The sequence below is a fragment of the Piliocolobus tephrosceles genome, chromosome 6 (genome assembly GCF_002776525.5).
Source record: "Piliocolobus tephrosceles isolate RC106 chromosome 6, ASM277652v3, whole genome shotgun sequence".
NCBI lineage: Eukaryota > Metazoa > Chordata > Mammalia > Primates > Cercopithecidae > Piliocolobus > Piliocolobus tephrosceles.
Genome location: NC_045439.1, coordinates 115,221,661 through 115,246,689, shown reverse-complemented (window position 1 = coordinate 115,246,689; position 25,029 = coordinate 115,221,661). Strand labels below are relative to the sequence as shown.

General features: G+C 43.7%; 2 protein-coding genes across 7 annotated transcripts in view; one reads left to right on the top strand and one right to left on the bottom strand.

Annotated features, from left to right (window-relative positions):
* AP4S1 (adaptor related protein complex 4 subunit sigma 1) overlaps positions 1-13,003 on the top strand; it is a 79,845-nt gene extending 66,842 nt beyond the window's left edge. For all 3 annotated transcript variants that reach the window (XM_026455073.1, XM_023227442.2, XM_023227443.2), the window contains exon 6: positions 12,472-13,003. In XM_026455073.1, coding sequence (XP_026310858.1) covers positions 12,472-12,600 — 129 coding nt within the window. In that variant the 3' untranslated portion in view covers positions 12,601-13,003. The remainder of the gene's footprint in view (positions 1-12,471) is intronic.
* A 6,683-nt stretch (positions 13,004-19,686) lies between these two features.
* Positions 19,687-25,029, bottom strand: part of HECTD1 (HECT domain E3 ubiquitin protein ligase 1) — a 111,365-nt gene continuing 106,022 nt past the window's right edge. For all 4 annotated transcript variants that reach the window (XM_023227434.3, XM_023227433.3, XM_023227435.3 and 1 more), the window contains exons 41-43: positions 22,487-22,637; positions 20,751-20,895; positions 19,687-20,638 (exon numbers count right to left, since the gene is read on the bottom strand). In XM_023227434.3, coding sequence (XP_023083202.1) covers positions 20,501-20,638; positions 20,751-20,895; positions 22,487-22,637 — 434 coding nt within the window. In that variant the 3' untranslated portion in view covers positions 19,687-20,500. The remainder of the gene's footprint in view (positions 20,639-20,750; positions 20,896-22,486; positions 22,638-25,029) is intronic.

Here is a 25,029-nt window from a genome sequence, read left to right as displayed (position 1 = left end):
CACAAACACACAGCCATTTTTCCACATTTTGCCAGAAATATTAAGTGGATGGAAAACTACTGGTTCTGGGCATAGTGTCTGATATATATCATATGTGTGTATATATATATTTCTCATATATATATCATATATCATATATAAATGAGATATTTGTATTTTTAGTAGACACGGGGTTTCACCATGTTGGCCAGGCTGGTCTTGAACTCCTGACCTTAGGTGATCCACCCACCTTGGCCTCCCAAAGTGCTGGGATTATCATATGATATCATATATCATATATATATGAAATATATATATAATATAGGTATGAGCCACTGTGCCCGGCCATATTTATATGGCAAATTTTTTTTGAGACGAAGTCTCGCTCTTGTCCCCCAGGCTGGAATATAGTGGTGCAATCTCGGCTCACTGCAACCTCTGCCTCAGCCTCCTGAGTAGCTGGGATTACAGGCATGCGCCACCATGCCTGGCTAATTTTGTATTTTTAGTAGAGACAGGATTTCTCCATGTTGGTCAGACTGGTCTCAAACTCCCAACCTCAGGTGATCCGTCTGCCTCGGCCTCCCCAAGTCCTGGGAGTACAGGTGTGAGCCACCTCACCCAGCTAAAAAAAGTTTTTTTTTAAGAGTGTGTGTGTGTGTGTGTGTTTGTGTGTGTGTCTAATTTATATATTTTGTTTGTTTGTTTGTTTGTTGGAGACAGAGTCTTGCTCTGTCACCCAAACTGGAGTGCAGTGGTGCGATTGTGGCTCACTGCAGCCTTTGGCCTTCTGGGTTCAAGCGATTATCCTGCCTCAGCCTCCTGAGTAGCTGGGATTACAGGCACCCGCTATCATGCCCAGCTTTTTTTTTTTTTTTTTTTTCCGTAGAGACGGGGTTTCACCATGTTGGCCAGGTTGGTTTTGAACTCCTGACCTCAGATGATCCACCCGCCTTGGCCTCCCAAAGTGCTAGGATTACAGGTGTGAGCCACCGTGCCCAGCCTAATTTATAAATTTATATATACACTTATATAAATGCCCAGAACCAGTATGTTTGCATCCACTTAATATTTCTGGGGAAATGGCTATTTACTTGTTATTACTGATAGGAAATGTCGCCGTGTTGACAAAATTCATTTTGTACACTGTAATTGGAAGCCTCTGTAAACTAACTGGGAAAATCTGAGTGCCCTCTAGTGGTGAGTGACCCAAATCTATGATAACTGTGACCTAGAAGGGATTATAGATCCCTTCGTAGGTTTTAGCATGCTGAATAAAAAGTACTGTGATACACAGACCATGTTGTATATTATGGTGTATTTTCATTCAGCATAGTCTGTATATTACAGTATGTTTTTATTCAACATGTAATATTCTATCTGAATTGGCCGGGCGCGGTGGCTCAAGCCTGTAATCCCAGCACTTTGGGAGGCCGAGACGGGTGGATCACGAGGTCAGGAGATCGAGACCATCCTGGCCTACACGGTGAAACCCCGTCTCTATTAAAAAATACAAAAAACTAGCCGGGCGAGATGGCGGGCGCCTGTAGTCCCAGCTACTCGGGAGGCTGAGGCAGGAGAATGGCGTAAACCCGGGAGGCGGAGCTTGCAGTGAGCCGAGATCGCGCCACTGCACTCCAGCCTGGGCGACAGAGCGAGACTCCGTCTCAAAAAAAAAAAAAAAAAAAAATATTCTATCTGAATTAATCCATCCAAAGCAATTCAAAATAAATCTCTTCCTACTTGAACAAGGTACATGTAGACAAAAAGCTTTTTGATTTAAACAGTCAACAGGAAGATAGCAAGGGCTAAAAGACACTTCACTGGGAGTAGAGAACTCAATTTGCACTTCTGGTCTTGCCACTGACTAGCTGTGTGTATTGGACAAGATACATAACCCCCTCGTCTTAAAATGAGAGAATGAAGACTAGAAGAGCTTTAACACCTGCTCAGCCTTAATAGTTGATGTTGCCATGACTTTAGGTAACTGAGCTGAGTTACCTTACATCTGAAACAGGAAGAGTCTTACAAGACTAGATATTGAGAGGGTTAACATGAATCAGAGGTGAAGGGATATGTGTTCTAGTTGGATGAGTTGTGTTGATGTGTTGGATATTTACTAGATGTTTACTAGAAATAAAGATGGGGATACTTGTCTTTGTAGCCTTCTGGTGTGTAGTATAGGTCTATGTGATGAGCTCCAGCATTCTTGTTTGAATTACAATTTTACGCCAAGATACACAATTTTCCCTTCATTTTACCTGGTTTCATTTTCACCCTCTCTTCCTCTCTAACCAAGTTATCTATATTTAATGTCCTTAGGAATTACTTAGGCATATCCATCTGGCAAATTAGGAATTTTACATCATTTAGAGAAGGGAACTAAGTCTCTCTAGACCTGGAAGTTTACGTCTTTGCTCCAGATTTGATCTCACTTGTACTTCCAGTGGTCTAAAAGTGGAGCAGGCAGCAGAGAAGGGCATGCGCCCCCTCTTTTCTGTTGACACTTTTTTTCTTTTTTTGAGACAGGCTCTTGCTCTGTCACCCAGGCTGGAGTGCAGAGGTGCGATCATGGCTCACTACACCCTGGATCTCCTGGGCTCAAGTGATCCTCCCACCTCAGCCTCCCAAGTAGCTGGGACTATGGGTACCCAACACCATGCCTGGCTAATTTTTTTAATTTATTTTTTTGTGGAGATGGGGTCTCACTCTGTTGCACAGGCTGGTCTCAAACTTCTGGGCTGGAGCAAGCCTCCTGCCTTGGCCTCCCAAAGTGTTGACGTTCTTAAAAGATTACCACCCTTAGCCATCTGAAAAATATCTAATTAAAAACCCATGACTCTTCTCGTAGTCCTTTTTAACCATCACATGTCCAAGGAGGACCTCTGCAGACTAGTTACACAGCAGAAAGACAAGGGGACCTTATCAAGGCTCAGCTGCAGTTCCTGCTCCATCTGGGGAGGGGTGTAGACATTCTGCATCACTGTGTGGTAGCATGTAGCCAGGCACCTACTGGAGCAGCCAGCAATGCTTATATCCACTCTGCCAGGAAAGCTCCCTTAGGCCTTAAAAGGTTGAAAACAAGCAAACTGCTGTAATGGCAACCTAGATTTGGTCCTTCGACTGCTAACAGTACATAATCTTGTTTGTGTTTGCTCAGGCTTAAGAAAGCCCTCCTTGTCAGCCCACATAGGACAGATGTGAGTTAAAGCTTGGTTTTGGCACAGGAGAAGGAAGTCAAAACCTCATAAATTCCCAGGAAGCCCCCTCTTTTTCTCCAGAGGCTTTTCCCCTGATTTTTTAAGGCTAGGGAAGTTTCCGAGAACCTGTACAGTTAGACTTGGAGAAATACAGTGCACCATTTACATTTCTCCCTAGTATGGACTTGTTCTACTTCTAGTAAGGCTGACATCACAGAGCAAGACAGATTGGATTTTAAAAAGAAATGACCTAAGCATAAGAAATCAGGACAGCAACTCTGGCTTGCTGAAAGTCTTCCAGTTAGTGGAAACCCTCTGGTGCAGTGGTGTCAGGTGGGGCGGGCTGCCCCCTCGGGACCAAGCCCGTCAGTGACCTAAAGCATTCATGTGCTGTGAATACACTCCTGTGCACTCTTCAGTTCCACTCCACCCACCAGGCTGCAGCGAGGCCTGAACATTCGGGAAGCCTGTTTCTATAGGGAGAGTTTGCCCCATCACATACCTTGGTAGATTTATTTAAGACTTCAAATTGTATGAATTAAGGTGGTTTTTTTAAGGAATCAGTTGATGAACTTCCCAAAATATGCTCAGCCCTGGAGCCCCAGCAGGCTTGCTTTTCTCCAGACAGTTCATAATTCAAAGGAGCTGCCTCCACCACCCCCATCTACTGAATAGCCAGGGGATGGCACCGATGAACAGCACAGTATGGGAGACACACCAACTACTCTTCAAATTGGTGCATACCTGCTCTGCGCATGAAGGTACAGAAAACTTCCACAGCCTTTTCAGTATTTGGTGCCTTTAAAGGGGCCCAAAGACTTAGTTTATTTCGGCTAGAATGGAATGCAGCAGTACAGCCTTCAGGCCTGGACAGTCAGGGGCTCCTCGGGCCCTGTGCTCTAGAGCGCCCACTCTGTCTCTGCTTCGCCAGCACCCCTTCCCCATCATGGGGCAGTTGGCCACCAGCCCTCCCTGTCCACTGGTTGACCATCCTCTGACTTCCTGGGCGCCTAGAATTTATAAGGTCCCTAGATATCCCAGAGCCTGCCGCCACGGCCTCTGCAAGCCTCTCCTCAACCTTCACCCCAAGACTAGGGGCAGGAATGATAGGAAGGCTGGGCTGGTAGCTGGGATGTCCACCTACGTGCCTGGGGAGACAAGCGAGAGCAGGCTGGGGTCTCTACTTTATACTCTTGTGAGGCAGAAGTAGAGGCTAGCATCCAGGCCCCACAAACATATGCTAGAATCCAGAATGTTTTCTTGATTTAAAAACATCTTTAGGCCTGGCACCGTGGCTCATGCCAGTAATCCCAGCACTTTGGAGGGCTGAAGCAGGAGGATTGCTTGAGGCCAGGAGTTTGAGACCAGCCTGGGCAACACAGGGAGACCCAGTCTCTACAAAAAATTTAAAAAGCCAAGCATTGGTCGTGTGTGCCTGTAGTCCCAACTACTAGGGAGGCTGAGGTGGGAGGATCGCTTGAGCCTGGGGTACTGAGGCTGCAGTGAGCCGTGATTGTGCCACTGCACTCCAATCTGGCAACACAGCAAGACCTTGTCTTTAAAAATAAAAATAAAAACATCTTTACAGCATTCCTGTTTGTATTTTATAAACTCTTAAAATCTCAAAGCCTGAGCAGTTGATTCTAGAGCCGTAAAGCTCTGGTGGGTTGTGTGAAAGAACCCTGATTCATGCCCCTTTTATTGCAGTTGAGGGCAGGGCATGGGAAGGGCCTCAGCGCTGTGTGCCCTCTCTGTGACTCCGCTAGCATCTGTCATGGTGCTTCCTGGAAGAATGATGGTGTGCAGGCAACAGAGATCAGCACCACTATGGTTTGCAGGCAGGCCCTCATCAGGCCCACTGTGGGGCATCTACCTCTAGTTCCATCAGCTTCCTAAAATCTGAAATACTTTTAGAGATCCGGAAACCAGAATAGGGCTTCTCCAAGTAGGAGATAATGTCAGCCTGATTTAATGAGAAATTGCAAAAATACTTGTTCAAACTGAGGCTATAGGAATTCCAGCCAGAAGAACAAACAAATTCTTCAGGGAAGCATCCAACACTGAAACGGCAGCTTCTAAATGAACTGAAATTTTCTGCATGTTCTGTCAGAAAGTTACAGTGTTAATTAATTAATTAAATCATTATTTAAGCATTTCTTCTGAGGTATGATGGAGCATGTGATGACTTCAGGAATGGCTTGATTTCTTTTCTTTCTTTTTTTTTTTTTTTTGAGACAGAGTCTCACTCTCTTGTCCAGGCTGGAGTGCAGTGGTGTGATCTTGGCTCCCTGCAACCTCCGCCTCCCAGGTTCAAGTGATTCTCCTGCCTCAGCCTCCCAGGTAGCTGGGACTACAGGCGTGCACCACCACACCTGGCTAGTTTGTATTTTTAGTAGAGACGGGGTTTTGCCATGTTGGCCAGGCTGGTCTCCAACTTCCAACTTCCGGTGATCCGCCCCCCTTGGTATCCCAAAGTGTTGGGATTACAGGTGTGAGCCACGACACCCAGTCAGGAATGGCTTGATATTATCAGAAAAGAATAAACTAGCTCCACTTTCCCTGAAGGTTATATTTAGAGTCGTAGGAGCCAGATACTTTGGAGCTAGAAGCAACCTACACAATCATCAGGTTAAAACTTCACTTTTTTTTTTTTTTTTTTTTGAGATGGAGTCTCGCTCTGTCACCCAGGCTGGAGTGCAGTGGCCGGATCTCAGCTCACTGCAAGCTCTGCCTCCCGGGTTTATGCCATTCTCCTGCCTCAGCCTCCCAAGTAGCTGGAACTACAGGCGCCCGCCACCTCACCCGGCTAGATTTTTGTACTTTTTAGTAGAGACGAGGTGTCACCATGTTAGCCAGGATGGTCTCAATCTCCTGACCTCGTGATCCGCCCGTCTCGGCCTCCCAAAGTGGCTTGAGCCACCGCGCCCGGCCACAAAACCTCACTTTAAAAAATTAATGTAAAAAAAAATTTTTACAGTCAGGGTCTTGCTCTGTTGCCCAGGCTTGAGTGCAGTGTTGTGATCGTAGCTCACACTCCTCAAACTCCTGGGCTCAAGCAATCCTTCCACCTCAGCTTCCAGAGTAGGAAAACAAAAATATCAAGAAAAAAAAAATACATCAAGGAATACAGACACACACCACCACACACAGCTGGCTAATTAAAAAAAATTTTTTTAATAAAAACAGCATTTCAGTATGATGCCTAGGCTGGTCTTGAACTCTTGGGCTCAAGCAATCCTCCCACCTTGGCCTCCCATAGGGCTGGGTGAGTCACCGTTGACTGGTGTAAAACTTCACTTTTTAGGTAAAAAGGTTGAGGCCCAAAGAGGTTCTGTGACATGTCCCAATCCGTAGAGCTACTTTAGGGCAGAGCTGGTACTAGTTTCTGGGTTTCCAGGGCCCTTGACTCTAGGATTATAAATTGGGTAGGTTAAATTTGACATTTTTTTCTTTTCTTTTTTTTTCTGAGACAGAGCCTTGCTCTGTCATCCATGCTGGAGTACAGTGGTGCAGTCTCAACTCACTGCAACCTCCGTCTCCCAGGTTCAGGTGATCCTCCTGCCTCAGCCTCCTGAGTAGTTGGAATTACAGGCGCCTGCCATCATGCCTGGCTAATTTTTGTATTTTTAATAGACACAGGATTTCTCCATTTTGGCCAGGCTGGTCTCCATCCCCTGGCCTCAAGTGATATGTCCACCTTGGCCTCCCAAAGTGTTGGGATTACAGATGTGAGCCACTGCACCCAGCCTAAATTTGACATATTTTTTAAAAATTAATCATCTGGAGTAGACTGTGGCAATTTAGTCTCTAATAAAACATTTATAAAATGCCTGTCACCATGGTGCCTTGGTGTTGTCGAAGCTTTTTTGTGAATAAGGGGAGATGTTTTAGAGAAATGCCTTTGGTTGGAGGAGTCAGAAAGGATGAAAACATGTGAGAGTGTCTGTGAATGTCTTGTTGAGAACATGCTCTCCAAAAGTGGAGTTCACAATCAGATTTCGAAACATCTTTTTTTCCTTTTGAAAATATGAAATGGAAAGGCTTGTTGCCAGAGAGTGAGGACTGGCCTGTGGGTCCGAGGGAACATGTGCAGCCGTTCCTCCATGGGAAGGGCAGGCACTGAGGGACGAGGGACCCAGGGCCTTCTCCAGCATGGGAGCTCTAGCCAGGGCTGTGGTGGGTGATGAGAGTCTTGGATAGGAACAGTCCCCAGGAGTCAGCCAGTACCCCAGAAGGAGATGTGAATGTTGCAGATCCAACAGTTCTGCCTCCAGTTTTTTCTGGCTCCCACTAGCCTTGACCACTTTCCTCTTCCCTTTAAGGAGCCCTCTAGGTGCCATATTCATCCACCAGCATTCCTCACCACCAGGTCCCTCAGCTTTAACGCTATTCCTTTTGTTCCATTTTTTGGGGTTCTATTTTAGTCAGGAATAGTGACAGCAAGTTATGAGAAGCAAGAGAGATTTAGGGGAAAAAATGAGAATAATAACAGTCTCATTGACCCACCTCTGACTTTCATATTTAATTTTACATAAGCCTACATAAGCCTACATAACTTTAAGCAAACAGAAACTTTATGTTTTAGCCTACATAACTAAGCCTACATAAACTTTAAGCAAAACCACAGCTTGGTATCCTGTTGTTCTCAGAATATGAGTAGGCCTTTAATGAAAACCGACTTTAAAAAAGATAACAGCCAGGCGCGGTGGCTCACGCCTGTAGTCCCAGCACTTTGGGAGGCTGAGGCAGGCGGATCACCTTAGGTCAGGAGTTCGAGACCACCTGGCCAACATGGTGAAACCTCATTTCTACTAAAAATACAGAAATTAGCTGGGCGTGGTGGCACACACCTGTAATCCCAGCTGCTTGGGAGGCTGAGGTGGGAGGATTGCTTGAACCTGGGAGGCAGAGGTTACTGTGAGCCAAGATTGTACCACTGCTCCCCAGCCTGGGCAACAGAGTAAGACTCCATCTCAAAAAAAAAAAAGAGTCCTTTTCAGTGGCCTAATTAGCAAGAGACAAAATGTGAACAGGGCCAGGCACAGTGGCTCACTCTTGTAATTCCAGCACTTTGTGAGGCCGAGAAAGGCAAAGCGCCTCACTTCAGCACAGGGGTTCAAGACCAGTCTGGGCAAGATAGTGAAACCCCATCCCTCCAAAAAATAAAGAAACTAGATGGGTGTGGTGGCGCACCTACGGTCACAGTTAATTGGGAGGCTGAGGTGAGAGGATCACTTGAGCACAGGAGGTCGAGGCTACAGTGAGCCAAGATTGTGCCACTGCACTCCAGCCTGGGCAACAGAGCAAGACCTTGTCTTAACCAAAAAAAAAAAAAAAGTGAACAGAAGACTATACTATACTACAAGAAGAATGTCTCCAGGTCTATGCAGAATCTCATAATGGTAGCCTTCTCTATGGTAGTATTTTCTGGGGGAAATGTGAACACAGTGGCCCTTGGCCGCTTATCCAATTTGGTGGGTAATTAAAGTATGAATAATGAGAAAGCAAGTTTTCCCACCCTACATATTTTATTAAAGAACACTTAGCTAGAATATTTTTTTAAAAAAGAAATAAAATGAGAAACCAAGGGATCTGAGACCCAAGCCTAGAGTTAGAAATTGTAGTTTCTAGGTTGGTCTCTGCCCTGGAATTCCTTTTGAGGTTCCATTTGAGTCTGTGCTGCTCAGTTTCTCACTTATTAAAGGATAATTTGATTGCCACTGTGGTGTTAAAATACTCATGACGGAAAAGTGTTTTATTATCCAGAGATCAAAATTCCAATGTTGGGGCTGGGCGCGGCGGCTCACGTCTGTAATCCCAGCACTTTGGGAGGCTGAGGCAAGCAGATCACTTGAGCTCAGGAGTTATAGAGACCAACCTGGCCAACATGGCAAAACGTCTTCTCTACTAAAAAATTAGCTGGGTGTGGTGGCGCATGCCTGTACTCCCAGGTACTCAGGAGCCTGAGGCACAAGAATCCCTTGAACCCAGGAGATGGAGGTTACAGTGAGCCGAGATCATGCTACTCCGCTCTAGCCTGAGCAACAGAGAGAAGCTGCATCTAATTTCGGCTCACTGCAACCTCCGCAGTGGCCCAATCTCGGCTCACTGCAACCTCCGCCTCCCAGGTTCAAGTGATTCTCCTGCCTGAGCCTCCTGAGTAGCTGGGATTATGGGCGCGTGCCACCATGCCCAACTAATTTTTGTATTTTTAGTAGAGACAGGGTTTCACCATATTAGCTAAGCTGGTCTTGAACTCCTGACCTCAGGTAATCCATCCGCCTCAGCCTCCCAAAGTGCTGGGATTACAGGCGTGAGCCACTGCACCCAGCCTCATTTCAATCACTGTAATTAAAAAGTTCATTTCAAGTGGCACTAATATTCCATGAGCCCTGCGATGTTCAATTCCAATCCACATAATGTGAAAATTCAGAAAGGTTCTTAGCTTTCTAGGTTGGGAGAAAGTGGACTTCAGTAACTCCGTTCTTTGGGAGATTGTTTCTAGTTCATGTCGGCTCAACCTCTGGGGCCCATGAAAGACAACAAGTTTCCTTAGGATCTTTAGAGTCAGTCAAGTTCATTATAGCCTGAAGGTAAGACCATCTTTCAATAGCCATTCTCAGCTCACTACATTAGTACACCAACAGTCTGGGCCCTTCTTACTTCCTCCTATTTCAGATGTCACCATTGCACGGTGTTTATTCCGTGGGCTTAGCATATAGGGTATTTTTTGGTCCCTGCTTACCTGGCATATGGCCTAAATGCCATTACTCTTGGCCTCACCAGGATGTACAAGTTGCTCATAAACCAAATCAAGATGTAAACAACAGCTGGATTCTTATTTTAAAAGAGTCACATGATTCCAGGGGGAAATCAGCTTTCAGCCCTTTGCCTCACAGTGGGTTTGGTCTGTAGTTTCCCCATATAGTGCCAGAAAGCTGCATGATTATTAGTTTGAGTCAGATACACAGATACACAGGCAGTCACATGTCCACAGTATACAGTGACCTCACAGAGCAACTCATGTTTCCAGGATGTTGGGAAATGACTTGCTGGAGGACCTTGTCCTTGTAATGTGGGGATGTCAGTGGTTTATATGATTTAGCAGTAAATTCTGATCTGAATTTCAAAACAGTTGGGCAGTTGCTCAAGGCGACATCTGAACAGCGGATCCCCTGCTTGCCGGAGATGGGGCAGGCCACAGAGCAGCTTGATCCCCCAACCAATTCATGGGTTAAAATTAGATTTCCTTGTATCTCAAAGGAAGTTATCTTGGAGAAGGTGACATTTTCAAAGGCACTAAGGCTTTCATTGCCCTTAGTGAGTACAACAGGAAGGTTCTCCAGGCCATTTTTCACGTAGCCACCTGTGCTTCTCAGCTCTGCCTTTCTGTATATACCTGGCTGCCATTCCCACTTTGTCTCACCTAAGTTCTGGCTTCTGGGTCTAGTGAACAGGTTGGAGTCAAGGGCCTAACATTCCAGTCCCAGTTTGGCCATGGGACAAAGCAGTCATCTGTATAATTGGAAGACATTATTAATAGGTATATCAGAGTGACGCTTTTTTTTTTTTTTTTTTCTGGGTCACTTAAGGACAGTTCCCATGGGCCCGTGGAAAACAGTTTATTCTGCTGGAGGACTATTTGCACAGAGCTTAATGAGATATTCACACAGAGCCTAATAAAAACTTTAAAGTCATTCACCCTTTGTCCTATTCTGTGTAGTTGCACTTCACTAAGCAAATACAGTGTAGACTTTGAACATCTGGTCTGGTTGAAAACAATCAAGTGGGAACAATTCACTTTACAAAGATTTACTTTTGAACTCCCCTAGTGCATTGAATTACCTGTTTGTTGAATGAAGTTTGTTTGAAACAATCTGTCAACTGTTTTTGTTTTTGTAGCAGATCGTGATCCTGCTCTTTAAGTAGATACAGAACTTCAGATATTAAGGTGTAGAACTGAGAAACATTCATTGTCATCATCTCATTCCAGTTTCCCTTCTTTCACAAAAGAAAAGTTAGGTATTCTGTTGAAGGGATTCTTGAGGAAGTATTTAGTTCTTTCTAGTTTGCTAGACATCATAGTCTAACAATGTTTTCTTCTTTCCCCATGCCCCATGCTAACTTTCCAATAACAGCACCTGTAAGCCGGCCGGGCGCGGTGGCTCACGCCTGTAATCCCAGCACTTTGGGAGGCTGAGACGGGCGGATCACAAGGGCAGGAGATCGAGACCATCCTGACTAACATGGTGAAACCCAGACCATCCTGACTAACACGGTGAAACCCCGTCTCTACTAAAAAAAAATACAAAAAAATTAGCCGGGCGTGGTGGCGGGCGCCTGTAGTCCCAGCTACTCGGGAGGCTGAGGCTGGAGAATGGTGTGAACCCGGGAGGCGGAGCTTGCGGTGAGCCGAGATCGCACCACTGCACTCCAGCCTGGGCGACAGAGTGAGACTCCGTCTCAAAAAAAAAAAGAACACCTGTAAGCCAAAGTGGCTCCATCATTCTCAAATGACTTCTTAGAACTACCCATTTGTAAGAGATACTGTCTTGAAATCCAGAAATTTTATTATGCCCTGCCTTCTTCATTCATTTTCTCCTCATAGTTATTTTTACGTCAGTCTGTCTGACAGAGAAGATAACTGAAGGAACAAGGCATTTATTTTGGGGTGGAAGTCTGGGGGCTGAGGAGGGAGGTACCTAGCCGCTCCTGAGGAGCCTGGAAGCAGAGCAGTCAAGCCCAAGCTTTGGATTTAAATTCCAGCCTGGCATTTACTAGCCATGTGGCCTTGGACTATTCTTTGAGCCTGTTTGATCCTGGGTAAACTAAGGATAATATGTAACAACATACATCAGAGATTTACAGAGGGTTGAAACTCAACACAATGTCTGGAACAGGAGCATTCAACAAATGGTTGTTACTGTTATTATTATTGTCTGGGATGACAACATTATTTTTGATTCAGGTCATTCTCTGGCCACATGACACTTGCTGTGTTCTCTAGCACTTAGTAGACTCCCTATCCCTTTGGTTAAAAAATGTAGCTGTTTCATTTTTATCCCTACTTATCCTGTTAGCTTAATCAAGGTGAAACTAGGTATGTATATGTGAAGGTAACAATTTCTAATATGGATGCCAGTTTTAAATTTAATTTCAGAAATTCTGTACAAAAAAAAAAACCTCATGCTTAGACTAATTTACACTGGGAAAACTCCAGGTTAAGCCACAAATTTTTACTGAATGTTAACATTTTTATAACTTTAAACTAATTTCCTTAATATAACCCTAGATAATGTTTAATTTGGATAAAGTACACATCATTTTGGATGAGATGGTGTTAAATGGCTGCATTGTGGAAACTAACAGGGCAAGAATTCTTGCGCCTCTACTAATTCTTGATAAGGTGTCAGAAAGCTGAAAGGAAGTCTCTTCCAGACAACATGGATTTATCAGAAATGCGAGTACCGTGGAATACATCTCAACATCTGTAACCAGGAAGAATCCGGAAGACCACAATTACAAAATGGGGTATCCTTCCAAAGCCATTATAAATAGGCATTTTCCACAGTTCCTAAAAAGAAAACAAAGCTGTACTTTAAAATATGTACAAAGAAAAAACATTTTTTTAAACTGAGAGAGAAGTTTTATATTCTAATTGTAAACATATCTTTCCCACTTCTTTAAATTCTGTTGAGCGCCTAAGGAACCCTTATTGGTCTATACTTCTTTTTGCAAATCAAATTCAGGAATAGCACTATGGTAGTGGGTAGAAAGTATGGCAGTTTTCTGTCAGCCAATAAAGTTTTAAAATTTAAACACAAGGCATTTTGAGTAATGCTATTTTCTGAAGGCTGTCTTTTTTTTTTCTTTTTTTGAGATGGAGTCTGGTCTAGCTCTGTCACCCAGCGCATTCTCGGCTCACTGCAACCTCCACTTCCCAGGATCAAGTGATCCTCCTGCCTCAGCTTCCGAGCTGGGACTACAGGCGTGCGCCACCACACCCGGCTAATTTTTGTATTTTTAGTAGAGATGGAGTTTCACCATGTTGGCCAGGCTGGTCTCGAACTCCTGACCTCAGGTGATCTGCCTGCCTCAGCCTCCCAAAGTGCTGGGATTACAGACATGAGCCACAGTGCCCAACTTCTAAGGCTGGCTTATTCCTTTAAAAGGCATAGTAAAATTTACTTTTTAAGAGGTGTGTGTGTGTGTGTGTGTGTGTGTGTGTGTGTTTTAGACGGAGTCTCGCTCTGTCACCCAGGCTGGAGTGCAATGGCATGATCTCAGCTCACTGCAACCTCCACCTCTGGGTTCAAGCAATTCTCCTGCCTCAGCCTTCTGAGTAGCCACAACTATAGGCATGTGCCACCACGCCTGGCTAATTTTTGTATTTTTAGTAGAGACGGTGTTTCACCATGTTGACCAGGCTGGTCTTGAACTCCTGACATCAAGTGATCCCCCCCACCTCGGCCTCCCAAAGTGCTGGAATTACAAGCATGAGCCACCATGCCCAGCCAAGACGTGTTTGTTGTTGTTGTTGTTGTTGTTTTGTTTTTTAAGAGAAGCGGGTCTTGCTGTGTTGTCCAGGCTGGACTGCAGTGGCTATTCACAGGCATGATCATGTTGTACTATAACCTTGAACCTTCCTGGCCTAGCTTTAAAATCTTTATAATGTGGGGCTGGTGCAGTGGCTCACACCTGTAACCCCTGCACTTTGGGAGGCTGAGGAAGGAGGATCGCTTGAGGCCAGAAATTCAAGACCAGCCTGGGCAACATAGACCTCGTCTCTACAAAAAATACAAAAATTAGCCAGGTGTGGTGGCACATACCTGTAGTCTCAACTACTTGGGAGTCTGAGGCAGAAGGATTGCTTGAGCCCAGGGTTCGAGTCTGCAATGAACTATGATCGTGTCACTGCACTCCAGCCTGTCTCAAAAATAAAGAAGGCTGAGTGCGGTGGCTCAGGCCTATAATCCCAACACTCTGGGGGGCCAAGGTAGGAGGATTGCTTGAGCCCATTAGTTCAAGACCAGCCTGGGCAATACAGCAAGACCACATCTCTACAAAAAATAAATAATTAGCCAGGTGTGGTGGCTCATGCCTGTAATCCTAGCACTTTGGGAGGCCGAGGCAGGTGGATCACTTGAGGTCAGGAGTTTGAAACCAGCCTGGCCAACATGGTAAAACTTTGTCTCTACTAAAAATACAAAAAAATTAGCCAGGCATGGTGGCAGGCACGTGCCCTCTAATCGCAGCTACTCAGGAGGCTGAGGCAGTAGAATTGCTTGAACCCGGGACACAGAAGTTGCAGTAGGCCGAGATCATACCACTGCACTCCAGCCTGGGCAAGAGTGAGACTGTCTCTAAAAATAAACAAATAATTAATTAAAAAGTTAGCCAGCTGTGGTGGTGAGCACGTGTACTCCTAACTACTCAAGAGGCTGAGGTGGGAGGATTGATCAAGCCCAGGAGTTTGAGGCTGCAGTGAACTATGATCACAACGCTGCACTCCGACCTGGGTAATGGAGTGAGGCCCTGCCTCAAAAAAACCAAATCAAAACAAAAAAAACTTTTATAACATGTACCTAACAAAGATTGCAGAGTTAAATTTTATTTGCCAGTTTGTAAAAGCCTTGGATATTCATTTTAAGGGCACTTAGTAATTACAATGCCATTATGTAATTAACTCTATAGAGAGCACTACTTTCAAATAATGGATGGTCAGACATTGACAGTCCCTACAGCTATCTTTTATGCCCCTTTTGTTTGTTTTTTGGAGACAGCATCTCCCTCTGTCTCCCAGGCTGGAGTGCAGTGGTGTGATCACATCTCACCGCAGCCTCTACCTCCTGGGCGCAGGTGATCCTCCCACCTCAGCCTCCCAAGTAACTGGGACCACAGGCGCACACCTGCTCCACCCAGCTAATTTTTGTATTTTGTTGTAGAGATAGGGTTTCGCCATGTTGCCCAGACTGGTCTCAAATTCCTGCGGTCACATGATCCATCTGCCTTTGCCTCCCAAAGTGTTGGGATTACAGGCCTGAGTCACTGTGCCCAGTCTTTTTATGCCACATTTTAAAGGGTTTGCTTATTAATAAGCTTACTGTTAATGTACTTTAGTTCAAAGTTTAAAAGTAGAATGCAGCCAGACACGGTGGCTCACACCTATAATCCCAGCACTTTGGGAGGCTGAGGTGGGTAGATCATTTGAGGTCAGGAGTTCAAGACCAGAGTGGCCAACATGGTGAGACCCTGTCTGTATTAAAAATACAAAAAATTATCCGGGCATGGTGGCACATGCCTATAATCCCAGCTACTTGGGAGGCTGCGGTAGGAGGATCACTTGAAACCAGGAGGCAGAGGTTGCAGTGAGCTGAGATCGAGATCGTGCCACTGCACTCCAGCCTGGGCAACAGGCTCAAAAAAAAAAAAAAAAAAAAAAAGTGGAATGCAAGAAAATATCTCTGTACAGATAGGCATGAAATGAATCCTTCTCTTCCTCCCTTTTACTCCTTTAACCCCTTCTCCTGCAATGTCTTGAAGTAAATTACTGTCATTCATTACTTCTACTCCTTTAACCCCTTCTCCTGCAATGTCTTGAAGTAAATTACTGTCATTACAGAAGAGTAATGCACTGCATCCCCCCAAAACCTTTCTATATGCTTTTGCTACCCAGTTAACAGAATATACACAACTGTCTTAGGCGAAAGTACGTACAATAATCCCTCTCTTATCCACTGTTTCGCATTCTGTGGTTTGTGTTACTCATGGTCAACTGAGGTCCCAAAATATTAAATAGAAAATTCCAGAAATAAAACAATGTATAAGTTTTAAACTGCATAGCATTCTGAGTAGTGTGATGAAATCTTGCACCGTCCCACTTTGTCCTGCTCGGTCCTGCTCCATCTTGCCTGGGAGGTGAATCGTCCCTTTGTCCAGCATATGCATGCTGTATACACTCCCCACTTGACAGTCATTTAGTAACTGTCTTGGTTACCAGATGGACAGATCAAGAGAAGGGTGAGTACAGTACAATAAGGTCTTGAGAGAGAGTGACTACATTCATATATATTCATCTCTCTATATATATATCTAATTTCTTTTTTTTTTTTTTTAAAGACAGGGCCTTGTTCTGTTGCCCAGGCTGCAGTGCAGTGGCATGATTACGGCTCACTGCAGCCTCAACCCCCTGGGCTCGAGCGATCCTCCCATTTCAGCTTCCCACGTAGCTGGGACCACAGGTGTGTGCCACCCTACTGAGCTAATTTTTCTTATTTTCTGTAGAGACGAGGTCTCCATATGTTGCCCAGGCTGGTCTTGAATTCCTGGGCTCAAGCAATCCTCCTTACCTCAGCCCCTGAAAGTGCCGGATTACTGGCATGAGCTACCACACCTGGCCATCTTTTGTTTTTTAAGAGATGTGGTCTCTGTTACCCAGGCCGGATTTGAACTCCTGGGCTCAAGCCATCCTCCTGCTCAGGCTTCCAAGTAACTGGAGCTATAGGTGCACACCACGATGCCCAGCTTTCACATAATTTTCTTATAGTACATTGTAGTAATTGTCCCATTATTGTTAATCTTAGTGTGCCTAATTTATAAACTTTATCATAGGTATGTATGTATAGGAAAAAACATTCTTTCTCTCTCTCTCTCTCTATATATATATATATAGGATTTGGTACTATCCTCAGTTTCAGATATCCACTGGGGGTCTTAGAACTTATCCCCCAAGAATAGGGAGGTCTATATATATGCATGTAGGGGTGGGAGGTCAGGTACAGTGAAGAAAGTAGAAATCTTTTTTCTTTAACTATAGAGACAGGGTCTCGCTATGTTCCCCAGGCTGATCTCAAACTCCTGGGCTCAAGCAATCCTCCCACCTCAGCCTCCCAAAGTGCAAGGATTACAGGCATGAGCTACCCTGCCCAGCCAAAATCTATTTTTGATATATTAAGATACAGTACCAGCCTATAGAATGATCCAGTAGTTCATTCTTCTGTGACACTCCAGCCTCTAAAATAGGATATAAATGGATAAATGCATTTTTTTTTTCTTTTTTGAGACAAGAGTCTTGCTCGGTTGTCCAGACTGAAATGCAGTGGCATGATCTCAGCTCACTGCCACCTCCGCCTCCCGGGTTCAAGCAATTCTCCTGCCTCAGCCTCCCGAGCAACTGGGATTACAGGCGTGTGCCACCACACTGGACTAATTTTTGTATTTTTAGTAGAGATGGGGTTTCATCATGTTGGCCAGGCTAGTCTCAAAACCCTGACCTCAAGTGATCCGCCCACCTTTGGCTTCCCAAAGTGCTGGGATTACAGGTACCGCACCCGGCCAAATGCACATTTCAGAGACATCATTTAGCACTGTTCTGTTTGGTTTGTCTGTGTATTGTGGGCGGTAGGCAGTGGAGCCTTTTTTTAATCCCCTTCTAAAAATCCACTTGTAGTATCAAGGTTTGTATCTATAAAAACGCAGAAAAGTCAATAGAGGACTCCAAACCCGAGTTGTTTTTTTGGACTCATTCAGGAAGGCAAAAGGAAGGCTTCTGACCTGTGGGAACAATGAGTGGTTTGTGTGTACAGATACACCTTTGTATCAAGTAGCCAAGGTCTTGGGAAAGCCCAGTCTAGACCCAAGTGCTATGAAGGCCTTTCTGAGACACAGTAGTTGGGAAACACTGTCCTAGTTGGTAGGTACTTAATCAGTAGCACATTCAGGTAACTGCTGAAACTGGTACACCAGAGTAGCTAGGGAGTGAACACAATTAATTTTGGGGTCACACCAAAATAGTAGTTGAATTACATCTTGGCACAGATTTTAGAACCTTGAGAGAATAACAGCTGAAAAAAAAATCGTTGGCAGGTATCACAGGAAACAATAGTTAAGAACTTACAGTTGAGGTGGAGACCCCAGTAGGTGTCTCAGAATACTTGACTCCTGCGTATCTGCACTTACAGGCTGTGTCTCCATCTAACTTCACTAAGATGCTTTCAGTGACTTTTCATACTTATATTTGGTCAGCCTTACCTTGTTCTTAGATTTTTTCTGAGGAAGACTCCTAATATTTCAAAAACAGCTATGATTGTATGTAAACTTTTTTTTATTTATTTTTGAGTTTCACTCGTTGCCCAGGCTGGAGTGCAATGGCACAATCTCGGCTCACTGCAACCTCTGCCTCCCAGGTTCAAGTGATTCTCCTGCTTCAGCCTCCAGAGTAGCTGGGATTACAGGTATGTGCCATCATGCCCGGCTAATTTTTATATTTTAGTAGAGACAGGGTTTCACCATGTTGGTCGGGCTGGTCTCAAACTCCTGACCTCAGTTGATTCACCCTGCTTGGCCTCTCAAAGTGCTGGGATTACAGATGTGAGCCACCATGCCCTGCCTGATTTTATGTAGTTATCAACTTATCTGCTGTAGCCACTTGCTAGACCAGGGTTCAGCAAGCTTTTTCTGTAAAGGGCCAAATAGTAAATATTTTAGGCTTTGTGGGCCATATGGTCTCTGCTAACTACTCAATTCTGCCATTGTAGTGCAAAAGCAACCATGTAAATGAATGAACGTGGCTGTGTTTGTGACACTGAAATTTAAATTTCATAATTTTCACATAAAATATTCTTTTTTCCCCCCAACAATTTAAAAATTTTAAAGTCATGCTTAGCCATGGGCCATTCAAAAACACACAGCAGGCCATAGTTAGCTAACCCTGGTGCCAGGCTAGTCTTGGTAAAAGCTGACTACTGATAGACATCTTAGAGACTTGTAATTATAGCAGAAGGTATCTCTTATAGGAAGAGAATTTGCCTTTTAAACAGGTCAATACTGGGCAATTTCAAACATGCTTTTGGTTCCTTAAAAAACTATGTGAGCCAGGTGTATACATCTGTAATCCCAGCTACTGCGGAAGCTGTGGTGGGAGGACTGCTTGAACCTAGGAGTTTGAGACCAGCCTGGGTAACACAGCAAGACCGTATCTTTAAGGAAAAAAAAAAAAAAGAAGCTATTTGGCTAAATCAGGCCTAGTGTCATTCCTTTCACCTATAAGCACAGATATGGTAATAACTGGAATTTGGAAAATCCACTTTGGAATTTGGAAATACAGTCCCTTCTTCAAAACCAGAAAACAGCAGTATCCTTGTGTTTTCTTTTGACACTAACACAACATTTAAAAATCATTCTTGGATCTTTCTTACATCCTCACTTTACATATCCCTGCAGATACAATAGTTAAGTTGTGGATCTGGTGTTTTTTAAAAAAATTAACACAAGTAACTGGTCAGTTCTAGCTGAGGCATACTTTAAAACTGAACCCAACCGTTGGATCACAAGTGTGTGAATATTTATTTCTTCTAGTCTTTCAATTTTAATAACTGTATTTACTATAGAAAAACACATTTCTTTATGTAGTAACTTCAGAAAACTTTGGATGATTCAAAATGACAAGTACATGGTAAAGCTCTGAAGTCTGATGATTGCACTGAAATAGTCACACGACACAGTTTAGTACGCTGCAAACATTTTAATCATTATTGTTGAGCATACATTTTGGAAATTTTTTACTTCAAACGGCAACAAGTTAAATAAATGTTTATAATATACAAAGAAAATACAACCAAAAGTAAAACTTGCTTTAAGTGTGCCTTGCACTTAGACCAGTGTTTTCCCCCCTTAATACATCTTTATTTTTGAGCTGCACAAACACACTTAAGACTTTGATCTTCATAGTACGGCATTTAGCAAATAAAAATATACTCCCACCTTAAAGAAATAAAAGGTTGGTGCATGATTATATGCCAAACAAAGAGAGAACACTAGAATACTCTTGATAGTGCAGGCATCATTAAAAAGGAAAAGAAAAAGCTTGAGATGCTCATTAATTCTCTATGTTTTAAGGAAGCAGGATTTTTGACCAAGTAGCTTAAAAGCCAGCAAAACAGGGATCAGTGACGGCAACTGTAGTGTATGGAGTATGAAATGACAAACTTTACACAAATACACTGTTAGAAATTTACCAGTGAACACTGAAGATCTGAGAAGCTGCTCTTTGGAACAGTTAAGTAGGACCACCTTATTCCAGTCACATAAGCCCTTGTAAAGTAACACAGTGTTCTGTGCTATATACTTGCTGGCTGGGTAGTTACAGGATTTGTTTTGTCATTAGCAGCTAACAAACTTATTCCACATGTTCTTAAAGCCTTAATGGTGGAAAAAAGGCAAGTGTCATTAGCGTGGAGGATCATATACTTCTCTGCACATAAACACAAGAGGCTTCACTAGTATTTTTAAAGTCTCTGATGTCTCCCATTGCACTTCAAAGCTCAATTGAGATGAAAGCCTTTCTCCATTGTAGCAGCTAGCAGGCGCTCTCTCATGATCTCCTCAGAAGAATATTCAGGCAACTTAAGGTAATGCACACATGTATTAACTGATGGATAGCTTGCATCAGTAGCGTCAACCTACAGCAAGAAAGCAAACACAACAGAAGACCATGAGTTTAAGTACGTCTTTCTTTCAAAAGTAAAGTAACTAAATTTCATTTGGATTCCCAATTAGCCACAGAGCTTGTACCTTGCGTACAACCGTGAGCCTGGGATGCAGGTTAGCCAGTCCACCTGGGGGTAGAGTTGAACAACCAGTGGTAAACTGCAAGAATGCTTTCCTTTCATCAGAAGACATGCCACATAAAACCCTCACAAACCTCAGGAAACCAGGGCTAAAAGAACAAAAATATAGTTATACTGAGTTGACTGCAGATTTAAATGAAAATCACTACCACTACTTTGTAAGCCAGCAACAAGCCCCCTAAAAAACAATATCCTCACACCAGAAGAACACCACATCTAGAGACTCTTGGGTAAGTATGAAATGGGCTAAGACAAGCTACTTTAAAAATATCCCTGGCCAGGTGTGGTGGCTCATACCTGTAACTCCAGCACCTTGGGAAGATGAGGCGGGTGGGTCACCTGAGGTCAGGAGTTTGAGACCAGCCTGATGAACATGGTAAAACCCATCTCTACTAAAAATACAAAATTAGCTGGGCATGGTGGCGCATGCCTGTAATCCCAGCTACTTGGGAGGCTAAGGCAGGAGAATCGCTTGAACCTGGGAGGCAGAGGTTTCAGTGAGCCGGGATTATGCCATTGCACTCCAGCCTGGACAACAAGAGTGAAACTACATCTCAAAAAAAAAGAAAAAAAAAAATCCCTCAAAGCCTGTCTTGCACTTATAAATTGTAAAAACTGAAAAATACTGATGGTGTATGGGGTCCATCTATTATGCAACAAAGTCAGCAAATCATAAAAACATAGGATGCATTTGCAAAATCATTCCAAGTATGGATAAATATACCAACGGGGATCTGAAATAATCAATTTTTGTTCCAGCAAAATAATTATCTTGTGATAAATTTATGTAACGAAATAGTAGATGAACTATATGCCAGAACATGGATAAATTTCATAATCATGTTACTCAAAAGAAACCAGACCACAAAGAAAACAGACTACATGATTTTACATTAAAAGTTCAAAAGCAAGCAAAACTGATCAACATATGGTGATTAAATTAATAGAAAAGAATATCATGGGAAGGGGGATTTTTGAAGTTGTTTCATATTCTGGATACCAATTACATAGGTGTGTTCATTTTGAGAAAATCCTCTAAACTGTATATATGACGTGTGTACTTATCTGTTATATTCAATAAAAAGTTTAATATAAATGTAGTATAGCCTAACAGCTTACAATTTACCAAATTTTAAAAATGAACAATTAAAACACAATGAGAAAAGGAATCAACATCAACCATGATGTCAGCTGTCTATTTTTTTTTGAGATGGAGTTTCACTCTGTTGCCCAGGCTGGAGTGCAATGGCACAATCTTGGCTCACGGCAACCTCCACTTCCTGGGTTCAAGTGATTCTCCTGCCTCAGCCTCCCAAATAGCTGGAATTACAGGCGTCTGCCACCACACCCAGCTAGTTTTTGGTATTTTTAGTAGAAACAAGGTTTCACCATGTTGGCCAGGCTGGTCTCAAACTCCTGACCTCAAGTGATCCGCCCACCTTAGCCTCCCAAATTGCTGGGATTACAGGTGTGAGCCACCGCGCCTGGCCTGATATCAGTTGTCTTTTTGTATCCTCCCAGCCTTATCAATGGATATGCATTCTGGTCATTGTGAGACACCACTGCTTTCTCACTTACTTTATGAATGTAATTCACTGAGTTATAGTTCTTTAGAGAACCTGTCACTTGATTTGGGGAATATAAATAATTTTGTTGATCTTAGAAAATAGTATCACATACCTGTCACGTGTATAACCCAGCTTAGGTTCAGTGTAATTGATAATATCTTCTGCTGCCCAGGATGGTGACTGGTTTCCACAAAGAATCATTTGGACTTCTTCATGGCTGAAGGAACTTAACTTCTCCATTGGAAAAACTTTATTAAACCCATCTACATCATACATGTACAGAAACACAAAAAACATACAACTCAGTTTCCAAGTTATAATTCCAAAATACCAAATTTCAAACCAAAATACCCATTATCAGAATCAATCTAAGTATCTATCAAGGAATGAATGTGTAAAGAAAATGTGGTATATATACACAATGGAGTACTATGCAACCATAAAAAAGAATGAAATATTTTCTTTTTTTTTTTTTTTTTTTTTTTTGAGGCGGAGTCTCGCTCTGTCGCCCAGGCTGGAGTGCAGTGGCCAGATCTCAGCTCACTGCAAGCTCCGCCTCCCGGGTTTACGCCATTCTCCTGCCTCAGCCTCCTGAGTAGCTAGGACTACAGGCGCCCGCCACCTCGCCCGGCTAGTTTTTGTATTTTTAGTAGAGACGGGGTTTCACCGTGTTAGCCAGGATGGTCTCGATCTCCTGACCTCGTGATCTGCCCGTCTCGGCCTCCCAAAGTGCTGGGATTACAGGCTTGAGCCACCGCGCCCGGCAAGAATGAAATATTTTCATTTGTAGGAACATGGATGGAACTGGAGGTCATTATATTAAGTGAAAAAAGCGAGGCACAGAAAGACAAGTATCACATGTTCCCACTCATATGTGGGAACTTAAAAAGTTGATCTTGGCCAGGCAAGGTGTCTCACACCTGTAATCCCAGCACTTTGGGAGGCCGAGGCAGGCAGATCACCTGAGGTTGGGAGTTCGAGACCAGCCTGACCAACATGGAGAAACCCCATCTCCACTAAAAACACAAAATTAGCCGGGTGTGGTGGCGCATGCCTGTAATCCCAGCTACTCAGGAGACTAAGGCAGGAGAATTGCTTGAACCTGGGAGGTGGAGGTTGCAGTGAGCACAGATCGTGCCATTGCACTCTTAGCCTGGGCAACAAGAGCAAAAACTCCATCTTAAAACAAACAAACAACAACAAAGTTGATTTCATAAAAGTAAAGGAAAGAATGATATCAGAGGCTGGGAGTGTTGCATGTGGGGGTGGATGAAGAGAGGTAGTTTAATGAGTACAAACTTACAATTAAATAAAAGGAGTAAGTTCTAAGGTTTTCTAGCACAGTAGGGTGACTATAGTTAACAGTCATATATTGTATATTTCAAAGAAGCTAGAAGAGAGTAATTTGAATGTTCCCAACACAGAGAAATGATAAATGTCCAAGATGATGGATACCCTAAATACCGATTTTTATCATTACACATTTTATGTATCAAAATGCCTCATAAACATGTACATATATTATGCAACAATTTAAAAATACCCATTACCAATGAAATGGACAGAAGATGGATATTCAACATTCATAAATATTTGAGTAAACAAGCATAAATTAAGACAGCTTGAAATTAAAACTGTGTTTTAAATTAGAAATCCCTGCTTATCACAAATGTAGAGAAAGAGAGAACATTCAGTTGCTATGGTCAATATGCAAATTCTTATTACTACTCAGTCTGGAGTTCGCCAGCAGTTTCTGTCATACAAGTCAGGCAAAACTGTGTTCTCATTTTCAAAAGTAATTTACCATATAATATACTCTGTTCCCATCATGATTCTTTCATGGTTTAATTCATCCTGATCAAGTAATCTAGAATGTATGCAACCTATGTCCACTTTCTTTGTTGAGGCAAGGTCTCCCTCTGTTGCCCAGGCTGGAGTGCAGTGGCACAAACATGGCTCACTGCAGCCTCAGCCTCCCACGCTCAGACTATTCTCCCACTTCAGCCTCACAGGTAGCTGGGACCACAGGCACATGCCACATCTGGCTAATTTTTTTTTTTTTTTTTTTGAGGCAGAGTCTCGCTCTGTCGCCTGGGCTGGAGTGCAGTGGCCGGATCTCAGCTCACTGCAACCTCCGCCTCCCGGGTTTATGCCATTCTCCTGCCTCAGCCTCCCGAGGAGCTAGGACTACAGGCGCCCGCCACCTCGCCTGGCTAGTGGCTAATTTTTTAAAAAATGTTTTGTAGAGATGGGGTCTTGCCGTGTTGCCCAGGCTGGTCTTGAACTCCGGGGTTCAAACGATCCTCCTGCTTCAGCCTCCCAAAGTGCTGAGATTATAGGCGTGAGCACCACCACACCTGAGCACCAGCAAGTTTTTTTTTTTTTTTTTTGCGACAGAGTTTTGCTCATTGCCCAGGCTGGAGTGCAATGGCGTGATCTCGGCTCACCGCAACCTCGCCTCCTGGGTTCAAGCGATTCTCCTTCCTCAGTCTCCCAAGTAGCTGGGATACGGGCATGCGCCACCATGCCCAGCTAATTTTGTATTTTTAGTAGAGACAGGGTTTCTCCATGTTGGTCAGGCTGGTCTTGAACTCTCAACCTCAGGTGATCTGCCCGCCTCGGCCTCCCAAAGTGCTGGGATTACAGGCGTGAGCC